Genomic DNA, 21,778 nt, shown 5'->3' with positions numbered 1-21,778 from the left:
ACATATCGGCCTTTTCATGTATTTATTTAATGTGGGTGGGATTTTTTTTTTTAACTCACTAGCTGAACAGCTTTCCATGTCAGTGACTCCCAACGCCCCTCTTTATAGTGGTGCATCCAGACCCTGATCCTTTGGGGCAGAAATCTGTCCATGCTGTGTGGTTTACTGGTCCATCCGGGCCTCGTCGCAGCACACATACACAGCCCGGGACCCTCAGAGCCAGAATCTTCTGTGTTAGATAGTGGAAGAGGAAGGTTTTCTTTTGTTTATATTGCATGCATGTGTACAAATAGTTTTTGTGGTGGTGGTTCTGATACATACTCTGAAATTTCTGTCTTCCTAATGATTTGAGTATAATTTGAGGGGTCTAATGTGGAGAGGACTGTTGGGTTTGTTTTTCCTATTTTTTCTGTTCTTTTATTTTCTTCAAATCTCTGGTTTGGGGCCAATTTATGTGTCCTGAACTCTAAGGATAAATGCAAGCAAGGTGCATTTCATTTCTTTCATAACTATTCCTTCTTGGCCACATTTGGAAACCTATTATATTAAATCTTAGTGAATCCAAATTTCTTTTTAAAGGGTATTTGTTTCCAGGATTCATCAAATGATAGGAAAGCTAAGCAAAAGGATAACACTGTTACTGTGTGGTGTTTTTCCCCCCCTACTAAATGTATCCAGTAGTGTAGATTAGGGCTTTACCGTCTGTGACTGTCCTGGGACTTCTTTGGTGGGCAGGGCATTACATGTCTCCTTTCAGTGTCCTTGGCAGCTTTAGCATTTCCTTTATTTCATTTAAAAGCAGTTAGATTTTAAGATCAAGAAAAATACTGAGCAGGTAGGTGTACAGATTTGGTGTGGACAGTCCGTGCTTCCCATTGATTGTTTGAAAGAAACAGTGAGGCATGGATGTGGGTGCAACTGAGAAGAGCTGGAAAGGGAGGATATTCTTTGAAGAAATGTTGGGCACATGGGAAGTACTGGTAGTAACATGACCACCTGGTCACCCACCTCGTACCTGGAGGACTCAGTACCAGCACTTTGTTCTGTGTCTGCCCGACTCCTTTTCTGTCTCATTCTTTTCAGAACTAATGGAATTTTGCTAGAGGAATAAGTTAACAGGGTGAGTGAGTTGGTCTTAGGCACAGGTCCGCCCATCCTTACCATCACCTCAGATGAGACAGTGTGTAGGTAGCCCCAGGAAAGTATATCCTCACCCGTTGACATTATTCTCTTTTACTTTGCTACCACTGTTGAGACCTGTCAGTGCTGGATCTGTCAGGAGGAATTGTTTTGGAGAGATGAGGAGGAGCCGCTTGGAGGCGTCACGGCCTGGCTCAGATGTCACCAGCCTCAGCATCTTGAGGAGGTTTCCCATCGGCCGAGGTTTGTGGCCTCTTCTGGAGCGTATTGGTCATGGGATTCCAGAGAGTAGATTAGTGTCAAATTTTGCCCCAGCACCAATTTTTTTAATGATTAAGTAAAAGTGCCACAATTACCAAATGGCTCAGAGGTGGTTCTTTTTTCAGTCTTAAATGACCCATAGGTATTTTGTTGATAAAGCAGTTAAAATTCATTCAATGAAATTCACTGGGGAAACATCCATAAACCCCACACACTAATGTCCTCGCCTGAAAGCATCCTCTGGGCTGTACAGGTGAGGAAGGAGCGGTTCCAGGGCTCTATCACCACTTGCTTGGGGGGTCACGTTCTTCTCCCCGCCACCCCACACCTTTAGGGGCTGGTATTGCAGCATTCATTTCCTTTCTTAAGGAAATCTTTGTTAGTGGTGATATGTTCTTCTGAGGACTTTGGAGATTTCAGTAAATAAGTTCAAGGAACTGAATAACACGATTAAATCTTTCTTATTCTGAGATCAGGGGGACAATTTCCCATGTAAGGCTTCTGAGTCTACAAAAGAGGGATTTCATTGGGAAAATGCCCACAAAATTAAACTCCACAGTCCTCTAACCTGCGATGTCACCAGTATAGCAATTTTATTTTAGTGCAGCAGAACATTAAAAATTCAGTTGCGAGAGGAGAGCCTGGGTCCTCAAGTGCGGGCTGTTCTGTATCCTTCTTTCTTCCCCAGCTGACTGCCTTCCCCAGGCCCTCCTGTCCCCTCCTCCTGAATTTTCTCGCTTCCTCAAGGGGTGCGCGTGTCTACATCGGGCCTTTAAGCTGCCGCCCCAGTCCACGTGCTTGACCGTCCATTTGACTGTCTCGTGTTTCGCAAAAGCAATGCTGCCATTTTCCTTCAGCACAGGACTCAGGCTTTCCTTTGAAACAACTTTCAAGGTTGCTTCTTGTCAGACCTGTTAGAAGCCAGGAGCATGTGGGCACAGCCAGCAGTTACGCTGGTATTACAGGTGATGGAATGCCCCGAACGTCTCCATGGCCCCTGGGGTTGAGCTCAGATCTGCCTTTCCTGTCTCTGTCCCCGTGGGGCTCAGCAGATGCATCCTGGCCAGACGCAGCTCTGGGCCCGGCCCCCGGGCTCTGCCATCTCCATGCCCAGGGTTAGAACGAGCATAGTCTGCTGCTTCTCCAGTTACAGCCCTCCTTCCCTACTCTACCCACAGTTTTGTTTTTTTTTTTTTTAATTGGATACTTTTTTCCTGTTCACTCTCAACAAAGACCTGGCTGCTGACGACTAACCTGGGTTTAGACGATTGATTTACTTTATGGAAAGTTGTATGAAGGTAGTAAAAGGAGACTGCCTAGCTCTTCCACTGGTTTACTAAATCACTTGATCTCTTTCAGTCCAAATCACCCCTTCCTCCCCCACAAATGGTCGTGGGGGATTCATCAAAAAGAGCCCTTCATGGAGCTGAGCCTCCTTCATCCTCTCAGAACCCCAGCTTCTCTGAATCCCTGAGGCAGCTTGTTTAAAAGATCTCACCCTTGTTTGTACCAGGACGGAGTTCTTACCACCCAGAATAAATTGATCTCAATTTTGGAAAAATAGAAATCCCTAGTCCAGGGGAGATGTCTTCACACATCACTCAAAGTAACTGAATTTGCCTGACTTAGGTTATTTTGGAAATGAAAATTTTGGCTGATCCAATATCATAAAGTCAATGAGTGTAAAAACTTTGTAATAACAAACTCACAGGCATCTAAAATTAGAAATGAGAAAGGAAATGCTATTCCTTGAATTAAAATTTAGCAGTTTGGGGATGAAAGTGAAAATTATATTCTGTTATAATTTTTTTTTTTTTTTTTTTTTGTGGATTTGAAATTTCTTTCATTGTGGTAAAATCTACATAACAAAACTTAGCATTATAACTGTTGTTGACTGTACAGTTCAGGGGCATTATGTACATTCACATTGCTGGGCATCCATTACCACCGTCCATTTCAAGAACTTTTTCATCTTCCCAAAATGTAACTCCGTACTGGTTCATTACTCCTTCCTTATTCCCGGCTTCTCCCAGCCTGTCGTACCCACAGGCCTGCTTCCAGTCTCCATCAGTTTGACTGTTACAGGCACCTCATATGAGAGGAGTATAATTAATTTCAGAAACAAATCAAATCTCTCCTTGCATTTTCTAGCCCTCCCAGCCCTCTCTTTTTCCAGCCCTTTGCACGCTCAGCGCTCAGATGCCGTTTTGTTAAATAATCTGAGACTTCTTCAGCCACATCATGTATTGGGAGTTTTCTGTTGTTTTTCAATTTTACTTCGTTGGGTTACTGTCAACACCTCCCCACTGTTTTGTATCTTCCCGCAGTTTTGAGTATCCGGGGAGCCCAAGAAGAGGAGCCCACAGACCCCCAGCTGATGCGACTGGACAACATGCTGCTGGCCGAGGGGGTGGCCGGGCCCGAGAAGGGCGGAGGCTCCGCGGCGGCGGCCGCGGCGGCGGCTGCTTCTGGAGGCGCCGGTTCCGACAACTCCGTGGAGCATTCCGATTACAGAGCCAAGCTCTCGCAGATCAGACAGATCTACCACACGGAGCTGGAGAAATACGAGCAGGTACTCACCGCCTTGTGGGGGTCTGGGCCCTCCCCAGCCCTTGAGGGCAGGGCGGAGAAATCACGAAACTCCGAGCTAGGAGGGGACGGAGGCAGGTAGCCTTTCCTGGAGATTGCCGCTGGGGATCCAGTGTTTCTGGCCTCCCCCCAGAGCCACTTTTTTGAACTTGAGCCCATCAAGCCCAGGGTCTCCACTATTGAAAACTCAGGCAAACTGGAGAGAAGATCATTTTTAAAAATAGTTTTAAAAAAATAGCTTTAATTGATGATTTTAGGAAACCGAGTCTATATAAAGAAACAGTCCCTGGCACTCCAGAGCACTCTCCCTTGGCATGCAGCTCTGGGGCACTCGGTGTGATAGTCATGAGCAGAGTCACCAGGTGACCTGGGGAGGTGTGTGTGGTGGGGGGTCCTCTGGGCCTTGTTCTCTCATTGATTAGGAGGCTACCTCACCACCCGGTGCTCATGGAAGCCTATGGGAATGGATGCTAAAACTTCACCTTAAATTCCTTCACTCTACCCAGATTAGTTCAAATGGAAGTCCATCATACTCTGACTTTTATATATAGTATATAATATGATACACATCTCCCGCTATAAAAAAAAGTAGAGGGTCTCAGGGGACCCCTGGAGGGAGACAAAGTTGAATTCCAGCCCTGACACTCTCATTGATGGTCTGTGGGATCCAGTGGTCCACATTCTCTACCTCAGTAGCTGGTAGTATTCAGCAAAGAGCTGTGGATTTGGAGCCTAAGCTATCAGAGAGCCATAAAAAATCATATGAAGGAAAAGCTTAAGAAAGGCTGTAAGTCATAAAACAGTATATAGATGTTGTATGGTATTCTAATTATAACAGCACCCCTCTCTGCTAGAGCCGCCCCCCGCCCCCACACACACACATGAATTTAAATGTCAATATTGTTTCCTCTGGCCAGTATGAGCAACACTATTTTACTAGGGGTCCTTTAACATCAGGATTTCCTCCCATTATTTAGCTGACATTAGTTGGTTGTCATATTGTTGGATGTGACCTTGTCCTGAAATTCTAAGTTAATGTACTTTCATAGAATTGTTAGATTTCTGGCTTTCTTTCTTTCTTTCTTTTTTAAGAATCATAGCAGAAGACGGAGAAAAAAAAATCAAAAAGTAGAAGACCCTGTACCGTCCACTTAGGACTGTCTAAGTAAAAGGCAAATGCAAACTTAATAGAATATATAAATTTTAAAATAGAAATAGGCATTTTAAAATTTAAAGTGAAGAAAGTTTCATTATTGCACTCCTATCTACCTTTGAAATGGATTTCTACAAAGTCTCTTCTTTTATGAGGGAAAAGATTACTATGAAGCTGGAAGCCAAGTGTGGTGAATTTCAGCCACAGGACAGGTGTAGGGAGGAGTCAAGGGGAGCAAAATAAAAGTCATTTTGTGGTAAGAACCTGTGGATCATCACCCTCAACACTCTCGGGGAAGAACAAACATTCTTATTATGATGTAGACTCTTGTAGACATTTTATCAGATCCCAGGAGAGGCTCAGCTCAGGTAAGCTGGCTGATCCATGACAATTTCCCCTCCTGGGCCATCATGTTAGAGTTCACAGCCTGCCCCAACCAAGGGGATAGTTTCGGAAGACTCACGGGGACGTTTCCTATAAAGGTCCCTAGCTAGCCACTTCGGTTCTTCCTCCCTTGCTTTTCCTATTGTACCTTCACCACTGAGCTTGGTCTCTGGCATAACAACCTATCTAGACCTGGTATCCAGGTTAACTCATCCCAAACTCCAGAGACACAAAGAGTGTGGCTTCCTCCCAAACCTACAACTGAGATGGATATTAGGCTGGATGGTGTTAAAAACTGGCTTTCCTTGTAGCTCAGATTGCCAGCAACAAAGAGAACAGACTGTCTTCTTGATTTAACCCCCCCTTGTTCCTCTTCCATCTTCTTCCAAAATGTCTAGAGCACTTTTATCAACCTAACTGCACTTGTTCCAGCACTTTTATGGCTGTCATCATCTCCATTCTGATACAGGTGAGGAAATGGAGGTCAGAGAGGTTAGATGATTTATCTGGGTCACACATCCAAGGAGGGACAGATTACCCTGGAATCTCGATTTGGACCTTTAGCCCAAGGCTGTTATTGGAGCAACCCTCAGCTCCACTTAATATGGAACGAGTGTGGATGTCTGTAGACAATGAAGTAACCAGCCTGTCCTCCCTGGTACTTTCATGGAATAGATTGATGCTCTCTAAGAGAGACTAGAGATAAAGATACTCTCCTTAAGAAACTTCTCATAGATTCCTACATATTCTGAATAACAACAATACTAGAAATTGGGAACTTGCACTGTATCCATTTTGCTGATGGGTGGGGCTGCATTCCCTCTCTGCTACTAGTTTGGTCTGAGGTGACCCAGTCCTGAAGTCTGCAGGCTCGATGGTAGGGTTAATGGCGACCTCTGGGAGGATTTATGTCAACATGCGTCTCCCACAACTGCTGCCGCCAGTGTCCCATCCCTGCGGCGGCCGCTGTTGACCCATGCCTCCGCAGGAGACCCTCAGACCTTCACCGGCAGGTCTAGTTCAGTCTCTTGTGGGATCAAGTTAGGTCAAGGTAGCAGTAGGAGTCTGTATTTATTATTCTTAAGAAGTACTAAGAAATTATTGCCTTATTTCTTTGGGCATTTTCTGGGTAGGAACTGAATAATGCTTAACACACTGTGTGCTTAATAATTTATTAATATTAGTTGTATTGTTAATTAGAGTAAATGGCAGATTGTGAGGAAATTATGCCATTAACCTTCTAGCTAGTAAGTCTGAAAGATAGATCTTCTTCCTTTTTTCTCTAAGCATTCCTCACGGGACCTTTTTAAAAAATAGGAAACCTTAGTAAAAATGTCAGCCTCTTTTAATAGTACCTAGATGGTTACTGGATTGACTATTTAAGAGTTGATTCTATTGTTTTGGTTTGTTTTGTTTTTAGTTTGGTGATGATAGATAACCAGAGGATCAATTAGTTCTCCAGTAATTAACTAGGGTAACCCTCCTCACCCCTCCCACTCATCGTGTGCTCCCCACAACCCCCACCAAAAAGACCTGAATCAGCCATTGTTTCACCCTGAGGTTATTAGATAAAGAAGGCTTCTAGTGACTTTCATTAGAAAGAAAGGAAGGAAATTGTTTTCTTCATTAAAAAGGGTTGGTAAACACCTTTTCAGTCGATCATGTTGGTAGCTGAGGTATTTAAGAGCTAGCTAAAAAAAAGAAAGCTGGCATATTTTGATAGATATGAGAAACCTAAATGGTTTCTCAAACCAGGATATGAGAAAACTAAATTTTCTTCCAAGTGCTATTCAAAAAAACAAAAAAAGATACTCTTGTAGCTTTGCAGAGTTCTTCAGTTTTTGTAAGCAATGCTGCCAGGACATTGACAAGGCTTAGTCTCCAAGGCTGAACTGGGGTGGGTTAAGTAGTCCTTTCACAGCCAAGGAAGTCTTAAGATCTCAGTCCTATTCCTTGCTGAAATTGGCAGCCAAATCCCGTTTGAAAGATTTAGAGATGAAGATGAGCTTCAGAGAGTGCAGGAAGGAAGCTTCAATTCTAGGATTAAATTGCTTATACTAAGCAAGATTTGTGAAGAGCTTCTCTTGGGTCGGCCGCTCCTCAGAGTGCCCTTGCCCTGGAACCTGGGATGTCTCCAGAGGCAGCTGGAAGGGTAGCTCCAGAAGGTGACTGTCTTTAGGACAGTCTTCAGCAGTCTCCTCTGTCACGGAAACCTTCAGCCTGCGAGGGTTCTATTTAATTAATTAACACTCCTGCTCCCCATTCCATCGGGAGAACTGGCCTCACCGGAGTGGTGCAGCTTCCGAAGGTGCTGAGCTTGGGGAGCTAAGGAGGCCTGGGTAGTTCAGGTCCTGGAAGAATCTGGATCATTGTGTTCTGCCCATCTAAATGGACTTGGAGTCCTGTCTGCTGTCTGCTGTGTGTTCCCAAGCAGCTGTTGAGCAGCTGCCTCGCTCCGCCTCAGCAGTGGGTGAACAGACACCACTGTCTGTTTAGGGCAGAGCAGAAAGGGGCCCTGGATCCAATGCCCCCAATAAACACCAGCTATTGTGAGTATCTTTATTCGCCGTAATGAAGCACATTATTAACGGAGTACTGTGGCTTCCCAGCAGACAGGGTGTGCATCTGACAATACCTGCTTCACGCCCAGCCCCTCCTCACTTGGAACCCCCACCCAGTCGGGGGCGGCGGAGGACCTGCAGCCCAGCGGGGCATGCTTGCAGCACACCTCCCCACCACCCATCTCCGAGGCCTCAGAGACTTCCAGCCCACTTGCCACCAGGCTTTATTCTCCTCCCTTTGTGGTACAGCTTAGGGGTGAAGGGGCTGTTTAGGTTGGGGAGAGATGAAGCTTATAATAAGAACTTGTGTTTATGTAGCAGTTTTCATAGTAAGGGCAAAATGCTCTATGGACCTGATCGTCTGTGGGTTTCACCTTCAGCATATATATACCTGCAGAGTAGAAAGAAGCTATTTGTGACCTCCTTTATTTGTACCACAAGGGAAACTGAAGCCTGGAGAGGTTTGCCCCACTGTGATCATATGCTGGGTTTCTGAGTTACCTATACTTGAAAAAGATAAGGACACACGATATGGCCAGACACACAGTAACTTATCTTGTCCTTACCACAGTCTTTGAGGTGCTGTCCTCCTCATTTCACAGATAGGAAAGAGAAGACACAGGGATCTTACATGACTGACCACAGTGAAGTGAGTTTCTGGGCAGGGTGTGAACAGGCAGTCTGCGCTCTCAGCTGCGGCCCTGTTCAATGTGAGTGATTTACTCCATCCACAGGTCACCGTACAAGGAGTGTGAGGATTGCTGGCCTTGCTAAAGGGGTAGGAATGATTAAATCCACTCTTGGACGAATAAAACGAGGCGCTGAGTAGTGAAAGCAATTGCCCACATGCTCATGGAGACAGGGTCAAAGACCAGGCTTCCCAGCCCCCAGTGTAGACACAGCCCAGTGGATGTCTGCTGATGTATCTTTGGCCAGAGAACCTCGAAGGATTTCTTGGAGAAGTGAACAGTGAATGTGTTACTGTATAACCAACAGCTAGGAAGAGCTTTGTGTTGTGAAAAAACAATAGCAGTGCAGTTTTGGCATTAATGAACATGCTTCTGCGGTATTAAGTGGGACACTTTATGAGTCCTTAGTTCTTCAACCTTCAGAGCATCAGCTTGCCTTTCCTGCTAACAAATTTTACACGGTTTTCCAACACAGCTGTGAGTTAAGTGTGAGTAGATGTTTTGCTGAATGTTCCTTAAGAAAACCAGACTACAATGATAAGTGATAGTAACTAAAGGAAAGGGCAGCGGTGGTCCAAGGAGCAGGTCCAGAGTCTGGGAAAGAACAGAAGTCTTGGCCTGGTTTAGGGAGTATTCAGGCTGCTTTTTGCTGTGGGCCCTCATCTCTTGGGCACAGTTTTCCCAACTGTAAAATAAGGAGGTGGGGTAAATGATCTCCAGTTTCACTTCCAGAGCTGATAGCATATTGGTCTATAACCTGAGAGTTTTCTGTCTGCAGAGGCCTTTCCTAAATCCTCTAAATCATGTTTTGAATTTGTTTCTATACAGATTCCCTTTGTGTTATAGACATAGAGGCTCTTCAGAAGACCAGCATAGGAGGGAGTTCTTATGTTACAGCTAGAAGTAGATTGAGAATCTCACAGAAGAGTCATCAGAGCTTTTAAACTCAGTGATTCCATTCTTTGGAGTCTTTATGCCAAATTGAATATTTGGAAGCTTTAGCATAACAGAAATAAGGGCAAAGCAGAAAGTTCATGCTGTTTTTTACTTCAGATTCTCTTTAGCTGTTAACGTGGGAGTGAAGGGTTGTGAAGTTTTGTACTAACATACATGTCCTCATCTTTCATAATAGTAAAATCATGAAAAAAATTGATTTTGAAAAACTATTGTAAATTTTCTTCTCCCCTTTAAAAAAATCCACATAGTGATGAAAATTATAATCAAATGGGCTGAAAGGGGTTTCTGGGCATCTCTTTTTTTTTTTTTTTTGACAAAAATGCCACAAGCTAGCCCAGTTTTCTTTACCTGTACACATCTCTAGAAAGACCTACACAGCCTCACAGCAAGGACCCTTACCACGCCCCGTGTCTGTCCTCTTCCATTCCAGGCATGTAATGAGTTCACCACCCACGTGATGAACCTCCTACGGGAGCAGAGCCGGACCAGGCCTATTTCCCCAAAGGAGATCGAGCGGATGGTCAGTATCATCCACCGCAAGTTCAGCTCCATCCAGATGCAGCTCAAGCAGAGCACGTGTGAGGCCGTCATGATCCTGCGCTCCCGGTTTCTGGATGCACGGTGAGTGCCCAGGAGAGGGCTGTCCTTTGGGAGAACCGCTGATTCAGGGTTGGAGTCCAAGGCTGGCCCTCTCCAGAGGCCCTGCAGTGACTGTGTTCAAGGCTGAGCCAAGCAGTAGCCTGAGAGAGGTCAGGGAAGGGAAGGCTGCAGGGGTGGATAACCATGGGTTTTATACAACTCCAGGAAAATGTGGGGATGGGATATTATTTATGGCCACTGCTACTCACTCTGCATGAGAAATGAGGATAATTTATCTACAGGGACAGAAGAAGCAGGACTTTTTGTTTTCATACCATTAGTGGCCTCTTTCACAGGAATAGGTTGTAACTATAAGCCCATAGAAGGCTGACCAGATATTGCAATGACATCTTTTCTTCAAGAAAGATGGTTCCAGTTGAGAGCTGGGAATCTCTGCCACACTTTATGTTGGCAGAGAGGGCACCTAGTTAGCTTCAGCAAATATTTATAACTAGATTACCATGTGTCATACTCTGGGCTGAGTTTTAGCGGCACAAAAATGAAGAAGATGTGGTCCCTTGGGCGTGGAGGGGCAAGGGACTGGTCTCATGTGGGCCAGATTTTCAATCAAGATTTAAAATTTTCTGACACTAACTTTTGACCTAAGTTGTGAGTTCAAAGAATCCAGTTGAAACCATGGATAGAAAAGTCCTTTAGGACAAAAGCTAAGACTATAGAACAGATATCTTAGTCCCACTACTCTCTACACTGGTGGATTTGTGCAAATCCCTTTGATTTCTTTGGCTTCTGTTATCCAGCCTGTAAGATAATGCTAGTCATATCTTTCATGTACTCTAGAAAGTGGTGTTGATAATTGATCTAATACATGAGTTTTCAGTGTATGGATATCCTTTGTGATCCACAGCTTACCTTAAATTAGTCACCTTCTATAAATGCAGATTTCATCATTCATTGTTTCAATTCTTGAGTATAATCCCAATATATGATTTTTATTATAAAAACACTAGCTATGTCATGGTCATATACCATTTAATGATCTGTAGTTGAGTTCCTTTTCAGTCAGACACACAGCCTCTCTGCTTTTTCATTTTTTTCCACCCTAGAAATCATGCACTGTTCAGCTCCTTTCCCTATGCTTTCCTCTGTCTGCACAACTGTGGTCTTTACAGTTCACAGACCTCTTTAAAGCTCCCTGGCATCTCCTCAACTCCCTTTCATTCATTGTGTTTTGGGTCATGTGGAATATGAAATAGGAATGTCAGCCAGCAAACTGTATCTCTGGGCTAATAGAAATACATAAAGTCAAGAGAAAGTGCAAATGAAGAGAGCTTTCCGCAGTGGAGCACAGTGCTGGGGAAGGAAGGCACAGGCCTGCTGCAGCGGGGCACCCCAACCTCAGGTATCTCCCTGGCCCTGTGGCCTGCTGCCGGCCTGGCTTCTTTCAGCAGGCTGCTCCCCGTGGTATGAAGTGCAAGTGACTGGTGGCCTGTGTCTGGGTCTTTCCCCTGTGTTGTGGCCGCCACACTCCGCATGTGTTGTTTACATCCCCCCATGGTAACTCCCCTCATTAAAATGCTGGTGTTGGCATTTATGTTGGCAGATATTGGGGGCAAACAAAAAGTTGGGCCCAGACTGGGTTCTTTTCAAGAAAGAAGAAATTAGAGAGAAAGGCGGAGCAGAATCATTTTCTCATAGGATTTCTTCTTTCAGGAACTCAGCTGTGCCCAGTTGAAGGTCAGACTCCAAAAGACATGAAACTAGGCAAGCTTTGTACACAGTTCCTTTCACTTCCATCAGCTTTTGCCTAGATTGTTCTAGTTGGCACCAGAAGGACAGTCATCATAAGAGAGGATCTTTTTCCTGATTTGGTTGCAACCTTTGAATCATTGCCTCTGAGTCAAGGTTCAAAACTAAAACAATTAACCAATTGTCATTGTTACAGCATTTATTTTGAGGGTGTATTTAGTATCACTGAAAGAATATGACCCCAAATGCCAACACAAGGATGAGCCAAATGGTTTTTCCAGCTCAAAAATGAATGTTTGCCTGGACCACATGATTGAAGTAGTTAATATCATTGCTTCTAGCACTATCTATTATTGGGAAAGCTAGTTAAACACACTTTAGTAAGAAAGACACACTCACTGTTGATATTTACGTGCTGCTCTAATCCATGCATCTGATGGGCAGGGCTTCATTAAGAAAAGATTTCATGGAAGACAAATGAAATACAAGGGAGACTTGATTTAGTAACAGGATTAGTCCTCATAATATAATGCAGAATTGAATGTTACAGCTTTGTTGTGTAACATTCCTTGTATTTTCTGCTCTTGAAGAACAGAGTGCGACAAATTTAGCAGCTTAGACTAACACAAAGTTGTCTCACAGTTTCTGTTGTTCAGGAACAGCAGGTTAACCTGGATCCTCTGCCCTAGTCTCACAAAGCTGTGATCTGGAGCTCAGCTGAGGCTGTGCTCACAGCTGAGGCTCATTCCCATGGGGGCAGAATTCAGTTCCTTGTGATAGTAGGACTGATGTCCCCAGCTCTTAGAGGCCACCTTCCCATTGGCAGGGCTTACTGCTGCTTCCTTTCTTCCTGGGTCATGTCACCCTCTTACGGCTTTAACCTGATCTCCCATTTCATTAACACAAAGTCAGCTGATCAGTAACTTAATCATAGGAATGATATCCTATCATTTTCACTGTCCCCCCAACACACGTACTCAAGGTCAGGGTGGGTACCCCAGAGTGGAATCTTTCAGATCTTCTTAGGAGTCTGCCTTCCATACTCCCCAGCTGAGCACTTAGGCCAGGTTTTGTCCACTTGAGTCATATCCTTCTTTTCTTCCTTATGTTGATTTAACTGTGCCGTAAAAGTTTAACTTAAAAATTCTACTCGTTCATTCAGTCAACTTTTATTATTACATGTTTTATATCAAGCATAGTGCTGTGATAAGTCTTTGAGATAGAACTTGTAAACCTTCTTAACGATTTTCAAGCAATACAATAATTTTAAGTTTGTTTTTTAAAAAATAACATCTTGCTGGAGAAAGCAGCAAGCACATGGTTGGAAATATACCTCTGCACTCCACCGTTCTAGTTAAGGTTATAGAAAATGATTACAAAAGAGGACTGTAAGAAAGGATAGGACATCCAATATGATCTGGCTGAACTGCCACTATATTTAGATTTATTTACTTCTCTAACTGAGTTTTTACTCTTCCAAATGCTGTATTAGCCTCTGGAATGACAAAGATAAGAAGAATACATATAAATGTGGGTCCCACCTTCAAGAACTCATAATCTCCTGGGACAGGTGCTCTTATGACTGAGCATAAAGCTGCATGTGATCACAGGAAGTATAAATGCCAAATTCACCCAGAGCGGAGAGAGACTGGAGAACTGGGGAGAGGCAGACAGTGCTGAATCTCAGAGGACCATGACATTTAACAAATAGAAGGAATCACAGAAGCAAAGTAAACAACACAATTCAACTTCGACAGGCATTACTGACTGGGATGCTTACTATGTGTTGGGCACCAGGGTTTCAAATACATGTGAAACACGGCTCCTCCCCTTGAGGATTTGCTGTTTAGCTGGGAAGACACATGTAAAGCTGTGGCAAATGCTGTGGGAGAGAAATACACAGAGAGGTGTGAAGAGGCATGGGAGCATGAACGCTGTGTGTGTCTTTGGGGAACAGGGGAGCATATGATGAAGCTGGATGAAATTAGGAAGAGCATGTGTAGGACTGGAGGGAAATGAGACCCTGGGGAAGGGCTTGATCCACTGAAAGACCTTAACTGTGCCAGCAAAGATTGCGGATTGTCCCGTGCAGCAGCAGAAACTCTGAGCTGTGTAAGGAAGGAAAAGGGGAACGTTCTCAAATTACACTGCTTGGGTTCAGATTCTTGCTATAACCCTGACTACATCTGTCATCTGGGATAAACGGCTTATCCTTCCTAAGACTCAGTTTTTGTGTCTCCAAAATGGGAATAATTCTATACACAGGAATAAATACGATAACATATTTATAATATAGTGTCTGGAGCATAGCATTCACACCATAATTCAGCTATAATATAATAAGGATCACTATGGTATATTAGTATAAAATATAGTATATTATTATTGCTATCATTATTATTATTTTCATGATCAGATCCATGGTTTAGAGGAATTCCTGTGGTGATTTTCTTAAGAATTAGCTGAGGCTTGTGATTCTCAAACTGGGGCAATACAGAATAAGTATAAAATACCTTCCCTATTTTACTCAAATATTTGGAGAGAAATATGTTCAGATAAACATTGGTATATGAAGGAATAGATTAAAGAAAGAGGTGCTGAAGACATTTAGGGCACACGATGGTGTGCCCCATGGCTGAGAGTCCAGGCTCTCCTTCCAGGAGAGCTATTTGGGCATAATTTCAGGAAAGCGTCAGCCTACGGTTGTACTGTCTAGTCTCTGGCTTCTTGATTTTTATTCTATATTAATTAATATATAAGTAAACAAAATGGAAAATTTTAGCTCTCCAGTTTTACACATCTTATTTCAGCCACTCAACAGCAGCTGCTGGCTACTCCAATAGGAGAACAGAGAACACTTATTTTCCTCATTGTAGAAAGTGCTGTTGGACAACTTTAGTAAGGCCATTGTACAGTAGACCGTAGTTCCTCTAAACCGGTTTTAAAAAAAAGCAGTTGACACTGAGGATGGAACAAAAGGGATAGATTTGAAAAATAGAACTGGTAAGACTTGCTCTGGGGCCAATCATCCAGTGAAGGGAAAAGAGTGAGGGGAATTGAGAATCACTCCCAGGTTCTGGTGTGTGTTAGGTACTCAAATAGTTAAAGAATGAACAAATAATTGAATGGATGAGCAAATTAGCAAATTTAATGAACTTTGTGTCTATGGTGGTATTATTATATAATGTGGGAAGAAATGAAAATGAAGTTGCTTTGAGTGAAATGTGATGCTTGTCTTAGAAACAGTTTGTTGGAAGTGTCTGGGATATGCAGTGGTAAATGGGGTATTGGCTCTTAGGAGAGCCATTTGGGCTCTCCTTTGATTTGAGATAACATGTCTGATGTTCTGTGGTGCCTCCACTCCTCATTCTTGAATCACTGTGACTCCAAAGCTTCATTCCTAAAATTTCATCGACTTCCACATTTCTTACACTTACCTGGATACCCAAGAATCAAAGCTTGTGGTTGGCTTGAAATAACAAGTGTTAACTCACCAAGCTGAAAACACTTCCAGCCAGAGCAAAGAAACCAGGCATCTTAGTTCAAATAACCTTATTGTCAGAAGTCTATTATTTTCCCTGGGTTTCTTGAAATTCTGTAAACTCCTGATTCTGGGGTTTCAAAGGCCCGGGATTGAGACATGCCCTGCAAGAGATGACCACTGCGGCCATCAGAGAAGATGCGACCACCCAAAGGAGGACTGTGCGTCCCCAGGAGGAGTCAGGAACAGCTGTCTGTACAATCCCAGCACCCCAACTCGTTCCAGAGAGGCTTCCTGTGAATTCAGTTGGAAGAGTCCCAAGAAATACACTGTAATGCTAATGCACACAACTCCCAATTAGAGGAGCCTTCAGGGGCCACTTCCCCAGGCCTAAAACAACTATTTTTCTTGAGGCCAAGAGGAAGCCAGAGGTTATCTAAAGACTAGCCTGGAGACTGGGTTAGCCACTTAGCTACCTTCCTCAAATTCCCATCATGCAAGAGCTTTTAATACATATCTCCTTTTTAGTTGGGCCTTTTAATCTAATCTGCCCAGTTTCTGATGCTGGGTGACCCAGAAACTCAGCATGATTTGGGAGAGTGACTTGGGCCTGGCATAATCTGGACAGATGTGGTTAATACCTATGGACAGATGGTGTTCATCCGGTAAAATCAGGCACTTTATTGTGTTAATTAATCCAAGTGGGACCCTGAAAATACAATATTAGCTGAATTTTCTGTCTAGCAAGGCGATCAGTGCTTTCCGTTGGCTTAAATTGGAAAACCTGATATCCTGGCATAACCAGGGATGTTCTGGAATTTTTTTTTTTTTTTTCCCATAAGGAAAAGGTTTTGATAAAAGCAAAAAGGCAAAAATGCTAAGGAGCTAATTTGAAGATAGAGGCCCTGCCCCCTCGAGGAGGGCCTGCAGACAGCTGCGAGGCGTCCAGCATCCCTAAGCAAGCCCCAGCTATCCCCAGGCCTTAGCTGGGAAGAGGCCATAAAGTGATTCTCACTTTAGATTAGTTCAATTAGCACTTTTTTTTTAAAGCATAAAAATGCTTTTATTCAAAGAGTGGTTTTCTTCCTTTTAGCAACCTGTATGTTAAAAAGATTTCTCTGGGCTTGTGTTTCACCATTTAGCAGCTGTCCCTTCTTAAGAAGTACCGTTTCTCTTCTTTTAAGGAAGGTCAAGCAGTCAGGGGGTTAATTTCCATCCGTTCCTGCCCCTTCCCCAAGCCTTTTAAAAATGTTGCATGCGCTTACTTGGGAATAGAATAGAGAGAAAATGATAACTTATTTTTAACTTATGGCTGCAGAATCTCTGTGTAATTGCCAGGAGGCAATTTGTATATTAAAAGAGGCTGGGTTTTGTACTCAGGCAGACTTGAATTAATATTTTAGCTCTGTAACATACTAGCTGAGCAACTTTTAAACTCAGCTCTTCATTGGTAAGTGGGAATAACCGTGGCTACCTCACTAGTTGTGAAAAATGAATAATTTGTATTGATGGCTCTGAAGGATCAGATCTGAGGCCTGGGGCCTGGTAGGAAGAATCCCCAGGAAGTCCCAGCGTTTGTCCTGTACTAGGCATTGTGTTGAGACCTGTCTGTATATTAATATGATCTCATTTCTCCCTTCCTCTCACCCCATGAGGTTGGTTTGACTCTTTTGACTGTCATTTGAAGAAGCTAAGGTTTGGAGAGGCATTCCAAATCACCCAGCTGGTGTTCGATTTGTCTAGGGCTCAAAACCAAGATGGCAGGTTTTGAAACTTCCTGCTGCTCACCTCTCTGTATAAATAGGTGTGACTTGGGGTGGCGGCGAAAAAAAATAAATAAAATAAATAGGTGTGACTGTTCTGCTCAGTGTCCCACGGTGAGCACAGTGAGGAATACAACAAACACCTTCAGAAATGCTTTCAGCATCCGGCCCCTCAGAGCACGTCTCCTCTCCTTCACTCAAAAACATGTCTTCTCCCAAATGTGGATCCTCCCTTCTCCCTTTTTATATGTATTTGTTGCGAACTTCTTTTTTTTTTCCCCTTGTCATTGTGATTTCCTTGCTCTTTATGAAGGCGGAAGAGACGAAATTTCAACAAGCAAGCAACGGAAATCCTGAATGAATATTTCTATTCCCATCTCAGCAACCCTTACCCCAGTGAGGAAGCCAAAGAGGAGTTAGCCAAGAAGTGCGGCATCACAGTGTCCCAGGTAAGACATCCTCAGAGGACTCCGCCCAAAGCCTGGCCGTGGTGGTGTTACACGGCAGGGTCTCGGAAGCCTGGCTTTCCTGAACTTTCATGCCTTATAAGTTCCATCAACTAAAGCCTTAAAACGGCAAGGTCAGCTCATGGTGTGTATAAGAAGGTCTCCAGGGAAGTAACCTGGAAAAACCAGCAGACATAGAAGACTTAGTGGAGTAAGTTAAAGCAGGGTTGGCACTCCTCCCTCTCTGCTCCCCGTTTCTTCAGAGAGATGAGGATTTCTGCATTGACTTGGAGAGCTACCAACACTTCTCATGTCATTTTCTCAGAGATAATTCCTTGGCCCTTTTTTTTTTTTTTTTTTTTGCCTAACTCAGGAACTTTTTAAGAGTCAGTGAATGGAACTTTTAAATGAAAAGGACTCAAATGTCCTCTCTGGATGTCCTCAGTCTGTAACTGATGGAGTGTAGGAATTTTAACATGTCACTATGATTGCACTGGAATGATTGCACAAAATGTCACTGAGTGTCCCCTTTCCCCCAAGAGCAATAACCATAACAGGTGCCTGTTGACGTGGAAAGATACATGACATAAAATTTTTATGGACCTGGAGTCTTCAGCATTAATATGAAGTAGAAAAGGAGGCAAGTTTTATATGTATCTACTTTTTTTCTCTTTGGCTACACCATGTGGCTTGAGGAATCTTAGTTCCCCTAGCAGAGATTGAACCTGGGCCCTCGACAGTGAAAGTGCTGAGTTTTAACCACTGAACCAGGGAATTCCCATCTACATTTTGTCTACTCAGAGAATCCACCCATACTTCTTATTTGATCGGAACCTCAAATGCCAACACCAGTCTCAAGTTGAGACCAGTAGTGATAGTTCTGAAATCTCTCAGAGAAAGTTTTCCTCAGAATTATGTCACATGCAAAAGGATTAGATGTACTGGTATTTACAAAAAGGGTGAGGGTGAGGGGGAATTGGAGAGAAGAGGCCTACTTTAGTAAGAAACTTCACTTACCATTTTCCAAAAGAAGTAGATGCTGTTTTTTTGTGAGCATCTAGGCTTCCTTGAATTGAATCCTGGCTTCTGCTATTCCCACCAGCTGCTGATTCCTTCAGCCTGTGTTCAGCTTAAGCAGAATTGGGTCTAGTCAGAATAAAGAACTCCACGCAGAGGATCTGCAATGAAGATATTGCCAGGGTCTCCCCAGCATGCTGTAGGTGATTTTGCAGCAGTCTTGAAAACCTCCTTTCAGATAAGTTAGAAAGGATTGCCTTATCCTTTTCAACTTGGACCTTCCTCAGGTACTTGGACCTAGCTGAAGGTCGTTTCTAGTCTTGGCAACCCTAGGGAAGTAGGACATCAGTGGTCCAAATTCAGGTGGTCTGGTATTATCTAGGTTTCTAACCATTCTTGTCCAAATCTGGACCCATTGTCCACAAGAAAAGATAACTGATGTTTTTTGATGCTTGCTGCATTTTTGCAGAGTAGTTCCAGGTGTGAACCACATCACAAACAGTGAATTTTAGTCATAGAGTATTCTGCTATTAAAGCTGAAAATCATTATATTGTTTGAATTCAGAATCTGAGACTTGGAATTCCAAATGCCTATTGAAATAGAATGAATTTTCCAGGATCTAGTCTGCATTGTATCTGAATAAAAAATGGAATCTTGGCCTATTCCAGCAACCTTTGCATCCTTCATTATGGAAATCCAGGGTGCAATTAGTTTGTTCATTGAAGTGATTTATACATATATTGCATCACCTTTGTCTTTCCCCATCCATCCCAAGGCCATATCATTCTACATTTCCCATTACATCACTTCTTCCCAATCATAACCAGACTGTTTTACCATTGCTGAACAAGTTTCAGTGGGAGACAGTATGGTATCATAGAAAGAACCTTTGCTGGGAGCATGTTGAACCATGCTGAGTCAACCATGGGATTTTAAGGAACTCGCTCTTTCTATTTGGGTTTGGTTGCCTCATCTATCAGCCATGGTTGGTTGGACCACATGATATACTAAATCTCTGTCTCTTGTTCTCAAATCTAGTAGATGCCTTTGACTGTCATCTTGGGTTTTTTGTTTTGGTTTGTTTGTTTCTTTGGGTTAATAATAACCCCTCCATTTTGAAATTCTCCTACTTTGGCTTCCTTGACATTGTTCTTTCTGGAGTTTCCTCCTTCCTCTTAGGCCACTCCCTGCTGAGTCTTCTTAGAGGATCTTCCATCTCTACATATCCTAAAAGTATTGTTCTTTCTTTAGCTCCATCTCATCATGTCCCAGCCCATTAACTATATTCTGACATATATTTTTCTAAAATTAACTTACTAATAAGTCTTCCTTTGAATCCCAAATGAAAATGTGTTCATACATTGAAACCTCCCATATGTTTATATAGATATATGTGTGTACATATATATAGGTATAGCTAGATATAGATATATCTGAATCAGTGTGCTATACACTTAACCCTAACCCAATATTGTAAATCAACTACACTTTATTTTTTTTTAATTTCTTGGGTCTCACCCCAGTCCTGAATAAGAATTTCTGTTGGGAAGGAGGGCCTTCCCAGTTGGCACAGTGGTCAAGAATCCACCTGCCAACACAGGAGTTGTGGGCTCGATCCTTGGGCTAGGAAGATCCCCTGGAGAAGGAAATGGCAACCCACTCCAATATTCTTGCCTGGAAAACCTCATGGACAGAAGAGCCTGGCGGGCTACAGTCTGTGGGGTCACAAAGAGTCAGACACAGCTGAGCACACATGCATGAATGGGGAGCGGGAAGGAGAAGAAGCTAGGACTCTGTCTTAATGAGCCCTCCAAGAACCCCTGACTTTGAAACTTTGAAAAGTACTGTTCTACACATTTGATTGGAGTGATCCCCTCCTTGCTCACAGCTGCAAATATACTTCTCTTAGAATATCTCCATGAGACTTCTCTACTAGGATGCCAAACTCATATATCTCACTTTCCACCAGACTTCACCATGACTCTGCCCATGCCAGATTGTTCAGAATGTGAATCAAACCTCTGATTCTATACATTGTTGTGGGCATATGATATCCCCCTAGTGGTTCATGTAGGAAATGCCTGAATTGACCCTCCATCTTCCCTATATATGAGGATCTGTTCTCCTGTAGAAGATAATCATCTAGGAATGGTCCGTTCTCCACCCTTTTCCTTCTCACCTTTCACGTAACTGACAACAGGCATTTCCTTTCCTCCTCAAAAGTCATTCCAAACTATCTTCATCTTTCCCACTTTCTTCCAGCTCATCCCGTTGCCTCAGAAAAAACTCTCCCTGCCTCTTTTCCTCTCTGTTCCTCTTAAAAGTAAAAAAAACCAACCATGATTATGATTGATTCCTATGAATAGTGAAAGTTACATCAAGAGAAACATATGAGTTTGAGAATGAAATTAGATAGGCAGCAGTCCTTAAATGGACTCAGAAGTGCCTTTCCTCTTCTAGTTTGACTCTTACTGTAGGCCCCAGCGTTTACAATAAATAAACCTTTTTCTGAATTTTTTTTCTCTCATTTACTAATATTGCAATGATATGGTTTGATTTTTACAACAGAGGCTTGTCCTTTCTGCTATAGTATAAGCTATTTAGGTCTATTAGGGGATAGCCCTGTAAGATTTAAAATTTAGCTATTGCACTTTAAAAATAAGTTTAGTCTTGCAAGATTTTCTTTATCTGCCATTGTTGGGATAAATTAAGTTACATGTAAAGCTGTGGTACATGTGTTACCAACTTTTCCTTTCCTCATCAAATTCATGGTTTGTTTTGTAATTGTATAAAATCACATTTTAGTTTGAAATCACATCTGGAATATGGAGTATGAAACTCCTACAGCAGGAATCATGGGAATACAACTTGAATTTCACTGTGTTTCCACTTGTCTCCGGCAGAGGTCTTGCTGTTAAGGGAAGGGAAGGAGTAAGAATCCAGCCAGGACAGCCACTGTGAGCCATGTGAAGGAAATAAATTAACAAATG

At 43.0% G+C, this 21,778-nt stretch overlaps 1 protein-coding gene across 5 annotated transcripts in view; it reads left to right on the top strand.

Annotated features, from left to right (window-relative positions):
- PBX1 (PBX homeobox 1) overlaps window positions 1-21,778 on the top strand; it is a 294,304-nt gene that overhangs the window by 224,345 nt on the left and 48,181 nt on the right. For 4 of the 5 annotated variants that reach the window (XM_061120216.1, XM_061120215.1, XM_061120220.1 and 1 more), the window contains 3 exons: window positions 3,729-3,973; window positions 10,165-10,355; window positions 17,638-17,773. In XM_061120216.1, coding sequence (XP_060976199.1) covers window positions 3,729-3,973; window positions 10,165-10,355; window positions 17,638-17,773 — 572 coding nt within the window. Of the gene's footprint in view, window positions 1-1,264; window positions 1,384-3,728; window positions 3,974-10,164; window positions 10,356-17,637; window positions 17,774-21,778 lie in introns of those variants that run through there. The other variant, XM_061120219.1, reaches the window with a different exon arrangement.

The sequence above is a fragment of the Dama dama genome, chromosome 20, assembly GCF_033118175.1.
Source record: "Dama dama isolate Ldn47 chromosome 20, ASM3311817v1, whole genome shotgun sequence".
Taxonomy (NCBI): Eukaryota; Metazoa; Chordata; class Mammalia; order Artiodactyla; family Cervidae; genus Dama; species Dama dama.
Note: the sequence above shows the minus strand (reverse complement) of the source record. Positions and strands in the feature narration are given on the sequence as shown.